Source organism: Protopterus annectens, chromosome 12.part0 (assembly GCF_019279795.1).
Source record: "Protopterus annectens isolate FY-2018-M chromosome 12.part0, PAN1.0, whole genome shotgun sequence".
Classification (NCBI taxonomy): domain Eukaryota; kingdom Metazoa; phylum Chordata; order Ceratodontiformes; family Protopteridae; genus Protopterus; species Protopterus annectens.
The window spans coordinates 99,120,123-99,140,946 of record NC_056746.1 but is presented as its reverse complement, the minus strand read 5'-3'; the positions used below and the strand labels follow the sequence as shown (position 1 = coordinate 99,140,946).

Below are 20,824 nucleotides of genomic sequence, written 5' to 3'. Positions count from 1 at the left end.
TATTTAGTTGGAGATGGGCTAGCAGTAGTTCTGCATTAGAAAACTGGGGAATGGTTTTGTTGTAAGGTGTTAGGCATAGGGAGGATGGATAGAGTAGAGCTACTCCACCACCCTTTTGTAGGGTCTGTCTAATCTAATGATTGAGTAGTTTGGTGGTAATATCTCGGCATCCTTAATGTGGGGTTTTAGCCAGGTTTCAGAAATGGCTAAGATGTCAGGTTTGTTATGGAATATCCATGCATGAAGGTTAGGGATTTTGTTTGCTATGCTTTGTGCATTCAGAGAAGTGAATAGGATGGATTTAGGATTTGAGGGGTGGTTTGGACCTGGGTTAGGGTGTATATCGCCAGATAAAAGTATTGAAGTTAAACATTTGGTTAGTAAGAGGAGGTATTTGGGTTGCTTAGTTTGAATAGAGTGGATGGTAGGATTAGAAGGGGATATGAAGAATAGTGAGGGTGTTATCACTTTATGAGGAAGGATAATTTTATAGTGGAAACATAGGTTGTTGCAGAGAGGGTAGAGGGTAGGAGAGATGTGGTAATTGTAGTGAGATTCTGTTGTATGGAGATGAAAGGTGGTATGTAAGTGGGTAGAATGGTTGATGAGAGAGGGTTGTGTAAGATAGTAACAATAAGTGAGGCTGAGAAGGAGTAGCAGTTGAATTGGGTAGGATGAGTAAATGAGAGACATGTTGTGTTGTTGAGTTCTAAAATTATAATGGGGAGGATGAGGGGAAGTTGTCATGAAAGTATAGAGAGGGGTGGGGTGAGAGGGGTGGGGTGGGAGGGGACAGAACAAGGAAGGGGAGGAGTTTGCTAGTGTGGGAGGAAGTAGGTGTGGTTTTCAGGCTATAAAGCTAGACGTAGTGGGGGTGGGTGGGAATTGGGGGTAGGGGAGCGGAGTGAGCCCGCAGGGCGAATGGAGCGGGAAGAGACAAAGGAGTAAAAGGAGACAATCAGTAAAGAGAGAGCTAATCAACAGGTAAGTCTGATGGTGTGAGTAAGGTTGATCCAAAGGTGTGGAGGAAGAGAGGCAGGATGCAAGGGTAGAGGACACTGAAGGCAGGCTTTCTTGGGGAGAGAAGAAGAGGTGTTAAGGGTATCAGTGGACTAAGAGCAGCGTGACTAGGGGTCTGGTGACAGAAAGCATACAGAAAAGATGTGAGGAATACAGGGCAGAAGTTAGTAAGTGTGAATGGTTGCAAAGAGGGGTAGACAATTATAATTCAGAATCTATCTTAACAGAAAGTTAGTTAACGAGGCGCCACCTGGTGGCCAGTTATAGTATAGCAATGGACTTGTCTAGGAGGGTATAGGGGACTCAAGCACAAAAGAGAAGGAGTAGGTAAAGTAAGGGGGTTAGAATAGTAGGGGGAAAGAGGGTTGAGTCGGTAAAGGGAGGGTAGGCTGCTGGCTAGCCTGCCTGAATAGTATGCTAGAATTACTAAACATACAATCCTGGTTAGAAGCAGTTTCTCAATATGTAACCCTTCGGAGTAGCTGTCAATACATACTGTTCAATGTCTTTAACAGAGGACAAAGTTTTCAGGGAGATGCTAGATGGTTTCACTTAGCAGCCCTAATGTTCAGAGACCTCCTGAATGGGACAATGCAGGTAGCTGTTGCAGGGACAACTGGAGCAAAATGCTGGTGATATAAGGAGAGAGAAAGAGAGAATAGGAGACTTAGAAATTCAATAATGAGTGTACAGAAAGAGGTGTTAAAAACACAGTTTAACGTCAAGAACACCTTAAGAAACTGTACTTCATGATTATAACAGACTACTATAGATCAGTCAACAACAGGAGAAAATGTATGTTGCAAGCACACTTAGCAAGTCAAGCTCAGCATTAAACACTTTAAGCAACAGCAATATATGGTTCTAACAAAGTAATATAAAGCACTCTACAACAGGAGATAAATGTCTAAACAAGCATAATTAACAGTCTACACCCAACAGTTTCCTTTGAAAAAAAATGATTACATATGTTAAAAAAGGGACTGTTACAAGAAACATAGCTAGACTATAAAGTTGAACTTTACCAGGTAGATTTTGAAAAAAGGAATATAGGTGCACAGGGGAGAGCTGTTTCAGACAGCTGTGCGCTAAGGAGTAGCGCTCAGTAATACAAAGTCTGATTACAGGCTATCGGATTACTGTCGTGGTATTAGTTGTGCGATACATGCAGTGGTATTTGTTTAATCAAACAAGGTTAAAATATATAGTGTAGCTAGCAAAAATGCCATACGCATTGGAATAGGAGCCCTTAAAGAGCAAAGCTAGTTAGGGTGGAGGAGGTAGCAGGCTCCGTTGCACGTGGACCACGCTAGATATGCAGCATGAATTATCAGAGAGGGCTCAGTCGTTCGAACTGCATGGGAGTCAGAATTTATTCATCAACAACGATCTATAGGAGCCTTGTCTTGATGAGTTCAATGTTAGCTGCTCATGAAATATAAGCTATTACTCTGATGCATAACAATATAATACAAGGTGAGAGCACGCGGAAACAAATCTATTTAGATATGTGCTGTAAGTAGGCAGCAATACCAGGGAATATGCGTTACAGATACATGAAATATAAAATAAGACATGCAACGCAGTTCACCATACAACAAACGCTCAGGTCACAGTAGCGTTCAGAGTGAGAGCACAGTGAAAAACAATTACAAGGCTGAATAAGGGGCTGTGGTGGATATAGTCCGCTTCAGACACCTAGTACTTCGGACAACCTACGCTACAAGTAGCGTGCACAGAAACGCTGAGTTAACGTAGACATTCAGAAGCAAAATCAAGTGCATACAAGCGGTCAAACACCTAGTACTTCGGACAATTTACGCTACAAGTAGCGTGCACAGAAACGCTGAGTTAGTGTAATATTCAGAAGCAAAATCAAGTGTATACAAGCGGTCATGAAGTAGGTGTGAGAAAAAGGACAAGTAAAAATAATTAAGCAAGAGTATTACAAAAAAGCACAAAACTCATAACAACAGACGCTACAAGTAGCGTGCACAAAAACGCTGAGGTATTGCGAACAATTCAAAAGCATAATTAGGTACATACAAAGCAGTCATGACATTGGATTATATAACAAAGACAAATAAAAACGAAAAGAAAATATATTATACTTAAAACCGTTGAAATTCTCTTACCAGAATTTGAAATCTTACCATTTCAAAGAGTTTAAAAGCATGAGGCGGTTATTCAAACAGCCTGTGGCCGATTCAGTTGTTGAATACCACTAACAGCCACTCCAGTTTACAACAGAACTATAGAGTTAATAATGAGAATGGAGACGGTGTTTTTTTAGAGGAGCCGACACTGAGAAGGTCAGAGCGGCTCCGGGACCGATATGGGGGTCAACAATATCAGCAGAATCGACCATATTACAAGACAACACACAGAACCTATTCTTGGTACCGCTAAATAGTAGTCACAGTAGTAATAATATAACATGTATGAGTGAGGCACCAGTTTATCAAACTAGTCATTTTATGAGTGATATTTATGACAGTGTCACTTCATGCCACAATTATATGGATAGTGGTGATAGACTGCCATATTCTGTGGTATTTACACAGGAGAAGGACACTGATAACACTGACTGGCACTGTTCTGTTATTACAGAAGGAGGGTTTAGTGTATACAATTATACTGATACTTGTTTTAATGCTGCCTATGTTAAACTTTTTAAGAAGGGTTTTAGATTTGTCCCTTCATTTAAATTAGATGTTGGTAGAATTTTGATTAATTTAAAACTTTACACTAGAGCACTTAACCTTAAGTTGTTTTTTGTTAACAACAAATGTAACCAGAGAGACAATACTAGTTTTACTCTAAAAAGGAGTAGTACTTTTATACACCCACAGAACCCAATGATTTATTTATTCGAGAGATTATGTGAAACACAAATCAGAAGAATATTAAAGAATGAAAAAATGACTTCTGATAATTTGACTTCCGCTGAAAAATTTTGTCTTAAGGAATTAACTTCTACCGACAAATATAGGGTAATGAAACCCGATAAAGGGGGTGGGGTTGTTATTATGAGCAAAACAGACTATTTGAACAAAATGACAATAATGTTGAGTGACAATACGACGTATGAAAAGTGTCAAAACATGAAATGGAAAGGGCATATGTTAAGGTGGATTGGTATCTATATGAATTTTTGATGGATGGTGTCATCACCAAAGATGAATATAATTTTTTATTAGTGGAACATCCAATGACTACATCCATTTTTGGTATCCCCAAAATCCATAAGGACATACACAATCCACCCTTTAGGCCCATAGTCTCTGCCAGGGGTTCAAAGACTGAAGCCATTGCTGCTTATATAGATTTGCATTGTAAGGGAACTTTAAAACATCTGCCTCATATATTAAAAGATTCCTGGCATTGTCTAGAAAAAGCTAGAGAACATTTTGTTGATATTAAAGACGATATGACAATGGTAACTATTGATGTTGTCAACCTATTCACAGTGATTCCTCATGACTTAGGTCTTGAAATGTTTGAGACAAGTTTGCTGAAATTTAGTGAGTCTAATAAGGCTAAATGCAAATTGTTACGTGAACTGAAGGCTATTGTACTTGAAAACAATTTTATGTTTATTAATGGTGAATATTATAAACAAAGTACAGGTGTGGCCATGGGGGCTAGATGCGCCCCCATTTTGCCAATTTGGTGTTAGCCTTATGGGAAACACAAAGTGTTTTTACTTCTAGTTTCTGACCTAACATTGCCCTTTACTTAAGGTACCTGGACGACATTCTTATTTTTTGGAAGGGCAACAGAGGAATGCTTATTGAGTTTGAAAATTTTCTAAAAACGACATCTAGTTTTTTGAATTTCACTTTTAAGATATTTGACAACAATTGTGAGTATTTAGATATTTTATTCTATAAAAACATGGGCAAGTTAGAATCAAGTATTTTTAGGAAAAAAACTCATTCCAATTCCTTTTTACAGTTTGATAGTTGCCATCCCTGTTACCAGAAAAAGAATTTAGTAAAGGGACAGATGGTCAGATGTTCTAGAATTATTAGTGAAGACATTCATTTTTACAATGAGATTAAAATATTATCTGATATGTTTCTGGATAGAGGTTATCCATTAGAATTAATTGTTAAAGTTAGTGAAGAGATTTATATTAAAAGACATCAAATATACAAACCTATATTAAAGTACGGTTTTGACAACAGTATATCTAGGACTAATAACACTACTAGAAATGACACCTTTATTATACCATTTAATGATATATCACCCAGGATAGTTAATATAGTACATGAGACCTGGATAAGTATTCTCCAGAATAACGGTGACCTTATTGATAATTTAGGGACTGGGCCCAAGGTCACTTATAGTAGGGGGATGAATCTTAAAGAACATTTTGAGGCAGTTAATAATAAGAATATGTTCAACACATCTTCGATGAGCAAATGTGGGACATGCCATACTTGTAAATTTATTAATGATGGACCATATGTTGCGGTACAAAATTTTGGAAAAACAATTAGATGCCCAGGTCATTGTAATCGGAACACAAAAATGGTGGTGTACCTAGCTATATCTTCATCATGCCCAGCCTTCTATGTTGGCAAAACGATAAGGAAACTTCGAGAAAGGATATGTTAGAGACATTAAAAAACAGAAAAATACTAGTTCCCTTTATATGCATAGTCTAAGATGCCAGAATTTTAAGAGATTTTTATTCTTTGTTATTGACAGAATTGTATACTACAATAATAACAAAGGTGGTGATGACAACACCTTACTTGAGGCTAAAGAATGTTTATGGCAATTACGGCTAAATGCAAGTTCTAGCCCTGGTATTAACGAACATATTTCTATATCAAGTATACTAAAGTACAAGTCTCAATTTATTTGATCTTGTATGTATTAGGTTAACATCTGATAATTTAATGTTTTAAATATTTTGTATAACAATATGAATTTTAATGTTAGGAAATTTTTTAATGAATGATTTTATGTTGGATTGTATAACAATTATTTATATTTAATAATTATTTAGATTTATACTATTATCTAGATATTTATATATGTATTTTTACTTTTATTTATTGGTATTACATATACATAGTTTTTGACAAGAAGGTTTTATTACATTTACAAATTAACAAGTTTGCACAAGTCCTGGCTGTTTATGTTCATTTTTGATGTAAATATTGCTGATTGTACCTTTAAGAATTTTTAGCTGCGTAGGTAATAATTTCTTTAATTGTTTAATTGTTCAATTATCTAATTTACATAAGGATTTAAAAAGAGGTTCAACACAAGGATTGTCAGTACTCTGAAGATGCCCTGATGTGTGTGGGTGAAAGCGCTTAGTACAATTTTGGTTAAATAAATAAATAAATCGGTGGTCTGCAGTTGTTCCTGGTTCGCCTTTTTTGTTTTACTAGTTCTGGAAGTTTGTTTTTAGTTCCTTATCCCTTTGTCTTTCCTTGTCTCTTCCCAATTGGTTGAAGGTCACTCAGAACTCTTGAGTTCTGTCCATCATCCAAGGGGGATCCGTCATGGTATGGAAATCCCGTACTCCTTTTCTGGGCATCCCTCAACCTCTTCAGCACAGTTTCCTTTCTTTCCAGATTTGCTTCAGGGCCTTTTGGCACAGAGCAGTTTTCAAGTCATACCCACTGCCTAGGAAGGGAAGAGGTTTTACTCCAAGATGTTTCTGGTTCCCAGGAAGGAAGGAAGGCACCTGGAGACCCATTCTGGATCTTTCTCAGCTCAGTAAGGTCTATTCCTTTTTGATATTGTCCCTTCAAACCCGGCTCCCTCTTCTTTTTCCCCAGGCTTTCTTAGTATCCCTGGACCTCAAGGATGCTTAGCTTCACATCCCAATTCATCCCCTTTTCAGGAAGTCTTTACATTTCCCTGTCTCTTCCTTGCATTTTCAGTTGTGTGCTTTGACTTTTGGCCATTCTAATGCCCCAAGGGTGTTCATCAAATGCTTTGCTCCGGTTATTGTCTTTTGCAGAATGAGAGGGGTTCTAATCTTTCCTCATCTGGCCAAGCTGATCATCTGGGCTTCATCCCCAGAGGTCTTGCTTCATTACCTCCAGTTTACAGTCTGTCTGTTACAACGCCTGGGGTTTACAATAAACTGTCAGAAATCAGTCCTGGTTCCTTCTCAGGATCATGTTTTTTTTGGTTACAGGATACAGACTTTTCCCATGTTGACATATCTGTCTCCACCCAAGGCTCTTTCTAATCACCATTTTTCAGTTTATTCTTCCTCTGGCTTCAGTCACAGCGAGGGATGTTCTCAGGGTTCTAGGGTTCATGACCTCCACCATTCCTATGCTTCCTCTAACCAGACTCCATATGAGAGAAAACTACAATGGTTCCTAAAGTTATTGCAGCTTCAACACTGTCATCGACTGGATTTTCTAGTTCCTTTCCTTCCATGCCTCAAACTTGAGCTTCAGTAGTGGATTCATCAGCTTTTCTCAACTTAGGACTTCCTTTTTTACTTTTAGTCCCATCCCAGGAACTTTTTTCTGATGCTTCAGACAAGGGTTGGGAGCTTGCTTCAGTTCCCTCAAGGTCCAGGGTATCTGGCCTCCTCATCAGAGGTCAGATCACATCAACGTAAAGGAGGTGAAAGCTTTCCTTTCAGCTCTTCAGACGTTTCATTCCCTCTTTCTTCCAGGGCCTCTCAAAATCTTCATAGACAACACCACAGTGATGTGGTATATCAACAAGCAAGCTCTCCAGCATTGAGCGACTCATCAGGCTGTCTTCATTCCTTCAGAGCAAAATATAGTGACACACTCTTTGAGCAGGTGTAGTACACAGGCTCATGCATGGATGCTTCACAGAGATGTGTTTCTGGACTTTGCCCATCAGTGGGGTACTTCACAGGAAGATCTTTTTGCCTCCCCTTTGAACAGACAACTGCCTCTTTTTTTGTGCCAGAGTCCTAAGTCATCTGGCTTGGAAGATGCATGCCCTAGCTATTCCTTGGAAAGGGATGTTTCTCTGTGCCTTCTCTCCCCTTCTGCTGATTCCATGAGTCTTGCTCAAGATCAGGCAAGACCCCCCAAAGTCTTGTTGCTGAGTCCCTTTTGGCCCAGACAGCATTGGTTCCCCCTTCTTTGCCTAGCCAGGGGCAGTCACCACATGTTACCTCACAGGGTGGACCTTCTAACTCAAGACAACGGGTTTGTGATCCATCCTCGCTTGTCCACACTTCAACTGACACTGTGTGTGGGAGGATTTGACCCCTTTTAGGCACCTTTTTTCTGAGGACGTGCTTAGGGTTCTGCTGGAGACCAAGAAGCCCACTACTAGGAAGTCATATTTGTCCAAATGGAAGAGATTTTCTGTTTGTTGCCTTTCTCATAACCAGGATCCATTTTCTGTTGGGATCACTCTGGTTCTCTCTTATTCGTGTGACTTGCTAATGCTGGGTTAGCATATTCTTCGGTTAAAACTAACCTTTCAACTATTTCTGCTTGTCTTCCATTGACTCCTCTTCTTGCCTCTAGATTTGAGGTCAAGCAATTTCTTAAAGGTGGCCTTCATATCACCCCCCCCCCCCCAGAAGCCTTTTCCACCATCCTAGGAACTAAGTTTTATACCTGAGAAATTGACTCAAACTCCTTTTAAGCCTTCAGCTTCAGCTTACTTGCACCGTTGTACTTGGAAGACTGTTCTTTTTTTGGCTCTTACTTAAGCTAAGAGAGTCTCTGAACGCTAGGCTGTTATGGCTGTTCCTCCTTCCTTGGTTTTTCATAGAAATGGTGTGTCTTTTTATACTAATCTGTCCTTTGTGCCCAAGGTGGTTCATTTATTGTCTCTTAATTAATCTATTAATTTGCCCTCTTTTTTCCTTCTCCGCAGTTTGCTATTGAGAAGGATGTGCTTCATGTTTCACTGTTGCAGTCCTGACATAAGGGATTCATGCTTTGGAAGCCCTTGGTAGGCCCGACTACCACAGTAGAAAATTCCCCCTTCCTAAGGCTGGTGAATGCTCTACCTTGATGTCAGTATGTTTGGGTTTAAAGGGAGCCAGCTGATGCCATGACATCAGTCTTTCTTGCCATCGGAGCCCGAAACAGTAGTGAGTGCGTTGGTCGGTCCACACCAGAAAGAGAAATCTTCCAAAAGCGGAGTATCCCATTGGGGAACTCTCTTTATTTAATGTCAGATAAAGTTAACAACCATCTCTGTTGTGGAAAACAAATCCCACTCATAGACTTTCATACTTTGTGTGCCGCATACTTAGGCTCAAACCACCTTGTCTCGAATTGCCATCTGTGTGGCTGGTTCACTACCAGATGTGTAAGGCATAGGGCTGAAATATTGTCTAAGCACCTTAGTCAGCAATCCCATTGCATGATGGCATCCTCCAGTCATCCCGAGATTGAACTCCCTAAGTGCAAAAAGGGGAAAAAAAAAAAGACCCACACTTAAGACATTGTACGATACTGGTTTGCCGTCCACCAGTCCCCCAACGCCATCATTGCAGAGGAAGGTGAGGCACTTTTGCAGCCCCCTTCTGCGAATGAGGCAGTGGCAAAACTTGTGTAGGGTCAGGCCTCTCTCGAGACCTGTTCGGAGTCCGACATGCTGTCTGGTCCCTCTACTTCAACATAGGCCTTGGCCTATGGCTCATCTGTCAGATCCAGAGTCGCTTTGCATGCTTCATCTTCTGGCAAACAATCCACAGCTGACGACACTCTCCCGGGAAATCTGCCAGCAACCATTTTTTCTTTCAAGAGACCAGCATCAGAGTACTACAGACACACAGGCCCAAGACAAAAGTTACATCCTAGAAGAGCTCAACCTCAGGAACTGTGTCTAGGCCTACCGGCTCCCAGGCCCCTCATTTCTCTGGTCAGAGGCAGGCAATTTCCCCCTGAATTCTCACCAGGAAAAAGGAAGAGTGATCCTACTTTTGATCCCATTTCAGAACCCCCTGATTCAGATGAGGACTCTGATCAGGAGAACTCTGTCCTTGAAGATGAACCCCTCCTTACCTCCTTTGAGGATTCTGATTTGGAAGAGGTTTTACTTTCTGCTTCACCCCCTGAGGACATGACTTTTGAGGAAACTCTGCATGCCATGAGAGAATTTTTCCAGTGACAGGCACAGGAATACCCCCAATCAAAAAGAAGAGGGTCAGGAAGTTCCTAGATCTCCCACAGCATAAACCCTTGGCCATTCTTCCAGTTTTGGAGGTAGTAGAGGATGCTTTCTTGGAATCATCTCTCAACCCAGACTCACTCACCCAGCCACCCAAAAGCCTGACTAGTTTTACAGGGCACTGGACTTTCGTAAATTCCTTTACAAGACGCCCACTGCTGACATATAGGTTGTCACTCCTGTGCCAAAAGCAGTTAAAATTAGTACCTCTAAAAACACACTATTTACATACAAAGAAAGCAGAGCCCTTGACAGGCTTGGAAAGAAGGTTTACACTTCTTCTACCCTGGCCTTGAAGGCCCTCAGCTGCCAATTCCATACTATTAAATACTAGCAAAGTGTCTTGGAAAATATGAGGAAAGAAATATCCCCTTGGAAGACAAGAACGCCTCCAAGGAACTGTTGGATCTCTGCCATTCCAGTGCCAGGTTACTAAGCAGTCCTTACACTGCAGTTATAATGCGCTGGAGCCTTCTACCTGAGCTGCTGTCTCTGGTTCTGTTATCAGAAGATGTGCTTGGCTTAGAGAGGAGACATTACCAGAACCGGTCATATCTAAACTAGTAGATGCACCCTTGGATAAAGATTGAGGCAATCTTAAAAAAAGATGGAGGGTAAAACTAAATCAATGCAGACTGTTAAAGACTTCAAAGTCCAGCCACCCAAATGTAGTAGGAATTTTCCCACTAAACATTGGCCCTTTCCCACACAGTCTAAGCCAAGTCAGAGAAAGGCCTCATAGACAGTAGCAACAATCTCAAAGGGCAGACTGGGGAGTGCTAGGCCACAGTGCCTTAGCAGAAATCATCAGTGACTCAGCCCCCACCCTTTCATCTAGCCCTCTCCGACCACCACCCACAGAAAAGGTATGAGGAAGATTTCCCTTTTCAAGGAGAACTAGGCCCTTATCACCTCCAAAAACTGAATGCTGGAAGTCGTCTCAAATGGCTACAGGCTCACTTTCAAAGAGCCATTAAGATTCTCAGGCCTCCCCGATGTACCACAAAATCAAAGAGCTGAGGCTATTTCTCAGATCCAAAGTCTGTGCACACAGGGCTCTGTGAAACCAGTACTAAACCACCAGGCAGGAAAAGGGTTTTACTCAAGGCTTTTCCTGGTCCCCAGGAAAGAAAGCTCCTAACACCCTCTTCTGGGTCTGTCCATCCTCAATCAGTCTGTCTTTGTTCCTAAATTCAAAATGCTTACTCTTCAACAGCTGCTCCCCATGATAAACCCCAGGCTCTAATGGTTACTCTGGACCCAAAAGATGCCTACCTACATATTTCTGTAGAAGAATCTTGCAGAAGTTTTCTATGCTTCAGAGCAGATACAAATCACTTTCAGTTATCTGCTCTTCCCTTTGGCTTGCCTGTTGCTCCCAGGGTTTCTCAAAATGTTTGGCTCCTGTGATTGCCGTCTGCAGAATGATAGGCATCCAAATTTACCCTTGCTGGACGACTGCCTCGTACAAGCCACAAGTCAGCCAAAGCTCCTCAAGGATCTGGCTTTCACCCAGGCCATACTCTGTTCCCTAGGATTCGCCATAAACCTCAGCAAGTCCATCACATATCCTACCACCTGGATAGTTTTCCTGGGGACTCTGCTGGATTCCTCCCTCCAAAGGGCAGTCCTCCTTGCAGACAAGTCTGTCTTTCTAACCCAGTACTCCCAGGACATTATGCAGAGACAATGCCTCTAAGCCAGGGAGTTCCTCAGAGCACTGGGCTGCATGGCATCCTGTATAATAATGATCCCTGTGGTCAGGCTACACATGAGGAAACTTCAGTGGTACCTCAAGAATATCTGGTGCCAACATTCATAGTCCCTGGAGACAGAAAGTCAGCTAATTCCCTGCCTCATGGAGGAACTGGCATGCTGGGCACAAGCGTGTACTCAGAACCAGAGTCTCCCATTCAGGTTCATTCCTCAGGACCAAACCTTAACCATGGATGCATCAGAAACAGCCTGGGGAGGTTATTTCCAGCACCTACTATCGCAGGGCAAATGGGAAAAACAGTTCAGCCACAAATACATAAATTGGAAAGAACTGATGGCAGTACAGAAGGTCTGGATGGTCTTCCAAGATCACTGGAAACCAGGGGTCCTACTTATCAAAATGGACAACACATCAGTCATGTGGTAGCTAAATGAATAAGGGGGCACCCACTCCTTCTCTGTTTGCCATCTGGCATTGCAGATCTGGAAGACAGCAGATGCTGTAAGGTTGCACCTGATGGCTCAGTACCTTTCTGGGATTCAGATCACTCTAGCTGACCACCTGAGCAGACACTTGATGGTCACCTGAGCAGGCACTTAATGGAGTCTGACTTGTGGCAGCTGCATCTGGAAACCTTTCTCATCACAGCCCAGAAATGGGGATCCCCCTCAAATAAGACCTCTTTGCCACCGACAAAAGCACTCAGCTAAAAAGAATCTGTTCCAGGAACAAACTTTGTGCAGCCTGGAGGACGTATGCCTTCTCATTCCCCTGGAGCCATCTGTTTCTCTATGCATTACTTTTCCTGCCTCTCCTTCCAAGAGTCCTCCTAAAAATCAAAGAAGAAGGACTGAGGGACATCCTAGTAGCCCCAGACTGGTCCAGGCAACATTAGTACCCTCTGGTAATGACTTTGATCAAAGAAAAACCTTGGCAGCTACCCCAAAGAGTAGATCTGCTTACTTGGGCAAAGGGGAAACTCTTACACCCCAACCTGCAGACTGTCAAACTCTCAGCCTGGATAATTCAACAAACTTCTACCCTGACCCCCCCCCCCCCCGAATAGCCAGGTGCTTAATATACTTGGACTCTAAAAGACCCAGTACTAGAAAAAACTACTCTGCCAAGTGGAAAAGATTCTCTGTTTGGTGTCAGGAGAAAGGCCTTAGCCATCATTGCAGCCATCTTGGACTATCTAGCTATCTTGGTGCGCAGAGGCCTATCTTTCTCATGCATTAAGATACACACCTCTGCCATTTCAGCCCACATTCCTAATCTTCCTTCTATCTTCTCCCACCTCTGATAAAACAGTTCCTTAGGGGAATACTTCACATCAGACCTGCCATGAGGCAACCTGCCCTTCCTTGGGACCTCAACTTTGTTCTAGAAATATTGACCTTACCGCACTTTGAACCAGCTGCTTTCACTGAAATAAAATTCTTAACATGGAAAACTGTCCTCTTACTTGGCCCTCACCTCAGCTAGAAGAGTCTCTGAGTTTCAGGCCTTCATGGCAGCGGAACATTTTCTTATTTTCCTCCCGGACAAAGTATCACTCATCACTAACCCTTCCTTTATGCCCAAGGTGGTCACAGACACTTCCCTCAACCAGGCCATACACTTGCCTACTTTCTTCCCTACTGATACTTTGACAGAACTAAAGTTGTCAGGAAAACAGAAAAACTGTTAGTCTCCTTTGTCTTGAGATCTGAAGGCAAACCAGTCTCCAAACGGAAATCTCTCCAAGCCCCATAAGCTTAACAAGTCTAGTCTGCAAAGCTATAGAGAGGATCATAATGGAGCTCATAAACAAAGATATAGGGGGCTTGCAGACATTGGACCCGACCCAGTTTGGCTTCGTCAAGGGCAGATCATGCCTTTTGAACTTGGTCGACGACTTTGAAACAGTCACCAAGGCCATTGATGAGGGAAAGGCAGTCCATACAGCCTACCTTGACCTTGCAAAGGCTTTTGACACAATACCCCACTCGGGTATTGTAGAAAAACTTACCAGCTTAAATGTAAACCCATATGTCACAAGATGGGTTGCAAACTGGCTTAAGGACAGAACCCACAGGGTTAGAGTTGCTGGCGCTATGTCAGACTCCAAGCCGGTCACAAGTGGTGTCCCACAGGGCTCGGTCCTTGGCCCCCTATTGTTCGGCATCTACTTCTCAGAAGTACAGGCCAGCATGGGAGGACTTTGGCTGACAAAGTTTGCAGATGACTGCAAACTGGGCCATAGTGGAAAGTGCATCGGACACGGATATCCTTCAGAGGGACTCACGGAAACAGATAGCTGGTGCCAGAGCCATGGCCTGAAGTTAAACGCCAAAAATGTATAGTTATACCCTTCGGGAAAAACAAGGTAACCCCAAGCTACCATACAGGTGGCAATCCACTAAGCACAGAAGAGGTTATCAGGGACCTGGGGACCCAGGTTGACAGTGGCCTTTCTTTGACACTCACGTTGCTAAAGTTGTTAGAAAGACCTTCTACATTGCCCACCTGATCATGAAGGGATTCACATCCAGATCTAGTGAGGTCATTGTTCCCTGTACTCTTCACTTATCAGACCAATGATCGAGTACAATGCCCCATTCAGGATGTATCTCACCCGACATCTGCAGCAATTGGAGAGACCCCAAAAGTTCCTCACCAAAAGGATAAATGGACTCCAAAATCTGTCATATGCTGCCAGATTGAAGAAACTCCAGCTCTATTCAGTCGCATACCGTCTGCTCAGAGGTGACATGTGCCTGACATACAAGGCCATGTCCAACCTGGAATTAATGGACATGCTCCACCTCAAAAAAACCGAATCCACCAGAACCACTAGAGCAAGCGACTTAAACCTTAGCACGGATATAAATAGGACGTGTTGGAGGGATAGATTTATCACTCAGAGACTCCCTATGCTGTGGAATAAAATCCCGGTCCAAGTGAGGCAAAGCACCTCGCTGGCTCTGTTCAAGAGAAATCTTGACCTGTGGATGGGAGATCAGAGGTTTACCCCGGGAATCATCTCTGTGTCAGGGAATCATCTCTGTGTCACTGCTGGACAGAGGCACAACAAACTAATGGGCACAGTACTTTTTCATATAAGGGGTGGCGTAAGCCACAAAACTTTGGGCTAGGCTTATAAATGTCTTAGGGGAGATAGCCTAGTATAAACCTATGAACCTATTCCCTTTTATTACACCTACCATGGCAAGAAGCCTCCTGAATCCATTTGGACTCACTCTACTAGGGCCACTTCTGCTTCCACAATCTTCCTAAAGGAAGTACCTACCAAAAACATTTTGGAAGCAGCTGCATGGTCATCTGTGCATACTTGTAACAAGCACTACCATGCATCGTCCTTCCAACAGGCCAGAGCAGGGTTTGCCACTGCACTGCCATTTTCAAGGCATCCTCTCCTCTCCTTAATACTGCTTCCACCATCTTCACAGCTTTGGGAATCATCCCACAAGTCAGGACTGCAGCAGTAAGACATGAAGAACATAGTACAGTTGTGTACACTTAGCGTAAATGTAGATGTTCATGTATTCACTGTTGCAGTCACCTTTCCCTCCTTCCATCCCCCTTATTCTCCTTGCAGTAACAGCTTACTTCCCTGTTCTTCCCTGCTGGAGGGGGACCCATCAGACACGACTAACCCTTGCTTAAGGGTCACCTATGGGGCACCTACCTTCTAGGGGCAAGAAAAACTGATGTCATGGCATTGGCCAGCTCCCTTTATACCCAGACATACCAATGTCAGAGTAGAGCATCAGCCAGCCTTAGGAGGAGGGAATTATTTTTACTCTGGTAGTCAGGCCAGCCAAGGGCTTCTGAAGCAGGAAATCCCATAAGCCAGGACTGCAACGGTGAATACACTCTACATTTATATGTGTACACAACTGTATTTTCTTCACACTGCTGGATTTGCATAGATGGCTCAGATATTTGGATAAGACTAAGGCTGTTCACAAATCTCAGCAACTTTTTTTTCCTTTCATCCTAGGTCTCTAGGTTTGGCTGTTTCTAAGAAAAATAATATCCTCCTGGATCTCTAAACCATTTCTTTTTGTTATTCATTTCATGGTAAATGTTTTTCTACCTCTGTTAAGGCTCATTCTGCTAGAGCTGTTGCTTCCTCTGGAGTTTTTTTTTCAAAGGACAGGACACCCAATTTCATGCTTGAGGCTGCTACTTAGGCTTCTGTCCATACCTGCACTAAGCATTACAAGTTGGATGTTGCTTCCAGATCAAGAGTTGGCTTTGCCAGAGCTGTCCTGCATGGGTTTCTAGAAGGCTCCTCTGTGCCTTACTCCTCCCAGTTTCTTCTTGAGCTTGTGTACTCTCTCTCATGTAAAAAATATGGCAACAGTGATATGGAAGAACATAGTACAGTTGTGTAAAATCTTACCATAGCAGTAGATGTTCTCCTCTTCACTGTTGCAATATTTGCTTTTTCTCTTCTCCTATTCATACTCTGCCCTGTTCCTTCTGTCTTCCTGGCCTGGAATTATTTTCCTGTTTCTCCTTTGGGATGCATGTTCCCCCTAGTTCCTAGGAATATTTGTTCCTCCTGGGAGTTTTCTGTTCTGAAATATGTACGTCTGTACATTATCTTTATGCCCTATGCCTTGAGTGGGGAGCAGACGTACAACATACAACATCTGTATTTTCCTAAGGCTATGGTATATTGTCCAGACACTGGGCTGCCATTGTCAAGGAATCCCGTATGTAAAGACTAGTGGAACAAGTGAAAGGAAGGACATCTACTGTTATGGTATGGTTTTACACAACTGTGCTGTCTTGCATTGGTCTCTTTCATAGTGTCACTGTTTCCTTTGCCTGCTAGTTAAAGTTTGTGTAACTGCCTTGACACCTCAGGCAGTCATCTGTGTCTGGTCAGAAGCTAGTGTTGCATTTGTGACATAGGAAAATAGAAACCTGAGATGGACAGAACATACTTCACATTTCTGAAGATTGTACTGCTGTAATAATGTGATTATTGGGGATAGTTTGTAGTAAAGTGACTGTGTGCCTTTAGTACTGGATTATGTGCCCTTTAAACTGATTTACGTTTTTATTTTTTATTCAAACTCTCACTAGCCTGGAAGACTTTGTGGACTGATTCTGCGGTCTCAGCTTATTGTCCTGCTGAAACACAAGGTGAGCCAAACAACAGTGTTAAAAGAAAATTGTTGGAGGTGAAGATGGGTCTTTAATAGAAGTAAATGTGGACCTGAGACTTGTGAAATTCAGTTGTCATTGCTTTGCCATTATATAGGTTGCACCTTTTGTGTGTCTTTTGCAACAAACAAATTTATATAGGTTTGTGGCCCTAATGTATTGTTTATGGCATTTCTTATTTTTGTTTTTAAAGAGTTGCATCTCCAAAATACTTATTCTAATAACATTTTCTAGAACTTGTACAGTGACACCTATAAAATGTTTGTAGACTATGCTTCCTAGGTTCAAAGGTAATAGCGGAGCTGTGTATTGAATTTTAGTTGAAAATGTCCATTCTAATGTTATTTTCACAGAATATTTTGTTTTATGTAATGTGTTTTAGGTCTGTTGCTGTACGATTATATATTTGTTTTAATAGCTTCTGTTATGAACCAAATATTTAGCTACACTTTAAAATGAATATTTTACAAATGTTAATCATTTCAGTTTTGCAGTTGTAGTTCTGACCTTATTTGACCTTGTGTATGAATGGGCATATTTCTAATACTTTTTAGGTTTGCATGTAGCATATTCAGCCATTTATTAATTTTTTCCTCCCCTTCTGTCACTATGACAGTTGTCCCAGTGCCCCACTTTCATCACTGGGTCAACTGGCACTCCAGTCACCCCCGGTCCATTGCCCAAATTTAAGCTGGGGTTAGCAAGGATGTTAAAGACATCCAGGGGGGGGGTCATTGCTATCCATCTTTTAGCCAGGGAGCTTCCTGCTTTATGGACCTATCTTGTTACCACCCTCCTCCTCCCAGCTCTGTATGGTATGACCAGAGTGCAGATGTGCAATGGGTGCATGCAACATATTGCCCTACCTTCACCAGGGGTAATCAAAGGAGACACCCACAGGACCACGCACTAGGGATGGTAACACTCATCCCTCCTTAGTCCTCTGTCAGATGCCTGAGCCACTAATTGATTCTGGATCACCTGGGTGATAATCCCGGCTTTATCCCTCTTTCTCCATCTGGAACATGTGGATGTCACTTTACAGTTGTTGAAACTGTTTTTGTTATAACGTTGAAAGTGATAGAAAATGTCACTTTATAGTACTGTGTTTGTTTTCTAAACCACTACATAAACTATGAGAATCTAGTATTTATTGACGTTGTTGGCCAGAACATATATCACATGATTGTTGTGAACCCAATGTCACAAAACTGAGCAGTAAAATTGTCTTTTAAATTTCATGAAAAAGCAGGTTACTCAGGTGTAGAGTGTTGGTGTCAGGTGAGATCAGGTTTTGGCTGTTTGTGATCTTGAGGGGGAAAGACGTGCATCTCTATCTTCATATTGTGTGTGTCATTTCATATGTTTCTAAAGGTGGTACTGGCATAGAGCCACTGACAGAAAATGTACTGTTGTGGGGAAAAATGTGTGTTTTTTGTTGTGATTTAATGACGGTTCATTTCTTGATGGTTGTGAGGAAATGCTTATGAATTTAATTTCTTAAATCTTGGTAACTCAGTACACTTTTGTTCTGACCAGTACTGCTTCTCCTCATGGATCAAGACCTTTGTGTGGTAGAGGGATCTGTGAGTGTCTTTGTGATCTTTGCATTGTGATGTCAAGCCATGGCAAGGACATCACTGGCAAACTGGTCTGCTAGAAAAGGCCAGACTAACAGTCATCCTGAATGCTTCCCATGATGATTCATTTAAACAACTGGAAGACCTTGCCCACAACAGGAGTACCTGGATCCACCCATGGAGCCCAGGGTGGCTGTGGTGTTCATGCCCCTACAACAGGCGTACCCAGATCCCCCTCATGGAGCCCAGGGTGGCTGTGGTGTTCATCCCTACAACAGGCGTACCTGGGTCCACCTTATGGGGGCCAGGGTGGCTTTGTTGTTCACAGGCAAGTGCCAGGTGACATGTAGCTTCTTGACCAAGCTCAGCTTGAAGAAGCTATGTCACCATGTTGACAAGGTGAAGGGGGACTTCAGTTGTGATGCCAGTCAGTTAGTGGTAGGCAACACAAGATGTTTTAAGATGGAACTAAAGTCTGACAGTTGAAACCGGCTCATGGAATATAAAATGTCACCCCTTTTATGGGAAAGGAGACAGAGCTGATGTAGAAGGTTAAAAAGCACCAAATAAATTTAGTCAGTCTTGCATCTACATACACAGCAGTGTTTGTGGGATCAGATTTTTCAAGTGGGTTGTGGGCTGTCCTGGTTTGAAGTTGATACTCAGGAGATGCCTTTGAGAGGTCTGAGGATACTCGCAACATTTTGGAGTTTCAGACTTGTTGCACAGTATGTCTGCAGCACTCGGTAAGATACTGCCTGCAGATTATGTAGTTTCAGACTTGTTACAGACTGTCTGCAGCATTCAGTGAGATACTGCCTGCAGATTATGTAGTTTCAGACTTGTTACAGACTGTCTGCAGCATTCGGTGAGATACTGCCTGCAGATTATGTAGTTTCAGACCATGTCTGCAGTGTTCTGTAAATTACTGCCTGCAGATTATGGAGTTTCAGACTTGTTACATACTATGTCTGCAGTGTTCGGTGAGATACTGCCTGCAGATTATGGAGTTTCAGACTTGTTACACACTGTCTGCAGCATTCGGTAAAATACTGCCTGCAGATTATAGAGTTTCAGACTTGTTACAGACTATGTCTGCAGTGTTCGGTAAGTTACTGCCTGCAAATCATGTAGTTTCAGACTTGTTACACACTATGTCTGCAGTGTTCAGTAAGTTACTGCCTGCAGATTATGTAGTTTCAGACCTGCTACACACTAATGCTACAGTGCTCAGCATGGTACTGCTTGTAGATTGTCAATTTACAGGGAGACTTTAACATTCTTGTGCAGAGTGATGCAAACATACTTGAGAGATTTGATTGGGAGGAATGGCTTGCCTGATCTGAAACTGTTCAGCAAATTTTATTTGGCCATGTAACAAATATCAAGTTTGCATGTAACAATGCTTGTAAGAGAACAAGTTTCACCGAAGGTCTGTGACTAAATGTGTACTCTTTTCATTAGACCTGATGCTGAAAGCTTATTCCTTATACCTATGGAGGTCGAGGACATACAGCCTTAATGGATCCTGTTCAGTATTTATTAACTGGGGTAGTTGCAGGGAGAGGTGGCCAGAAGGTGATCAGCTTTTGCCATGCCACTAACCCTAGGACCTGCTGGTGTGACACTTCCATCTGTGCAAGGGTATCAGTCATATGACCCTGAGGGCTGTATGGCTAGCTGATGTCATTAGCCACAATATTGAAAACAAATAAAAGGTAGTGTGCAGCTAGAAATGTAGGTTAGTAGCTGTCCTCCACAGGAGTTATGCTGGTTTGTAGATTGCTTGAGGTACTAGGGCCATAAATTGTGGTGATTAATCTTTGCATCTCTGAGAAGGGGGATCCTGGATTTAACTGGAGAGTATCCAGGTTATGACTGAACAGTATTAACAAACCAGGAAAGCAGCAGTTGCCTGAGTAAAGGCTCAGGCATGTGACAATGTCAGTGTGGCCACGGGCCCTATTTTTGGATGACCTGAAAGACGTTCTTGCAAGCTATCTTCTGACTTAGAAGGAGGAGGTAGGATATTGCCCAGGGCTATTTTCAGCAAGAGTGGAGAAATGCTGACTTCAAGTGGGGAAACTCTCAAAAGGAGGAAGGAATGATTTGAACATCTAAATCCAGTGGATATGCCTTCGTCCGAGAGGCAGTGCCA

At 42.3% G+C, this 20,824-nt stretch overlaps 1 protein-coding gene across 1 annotated transcript in view; it reads left to right on the top strand.

Moving 5' to 3' along the window:
* The window catches only part of CLCN7 (chloride voltage-gated channel 7), a 1,228,907-nt gene that overhangs the window by 1,075,925 nt on the left and 132,158 nt on the right, over window positions 1–20,824 (top strand). The window contains exon 22 of the mRNA XM_044089120.1: window positions 17,006–17,065. Coding sequence (XP_043945055.1) covers window positions 17,006–17,065 — 60 coding nt within the window. The remainder of the gene's footprint in view (window positions 1–17,005; window positions 17,066–20,824) is intronic.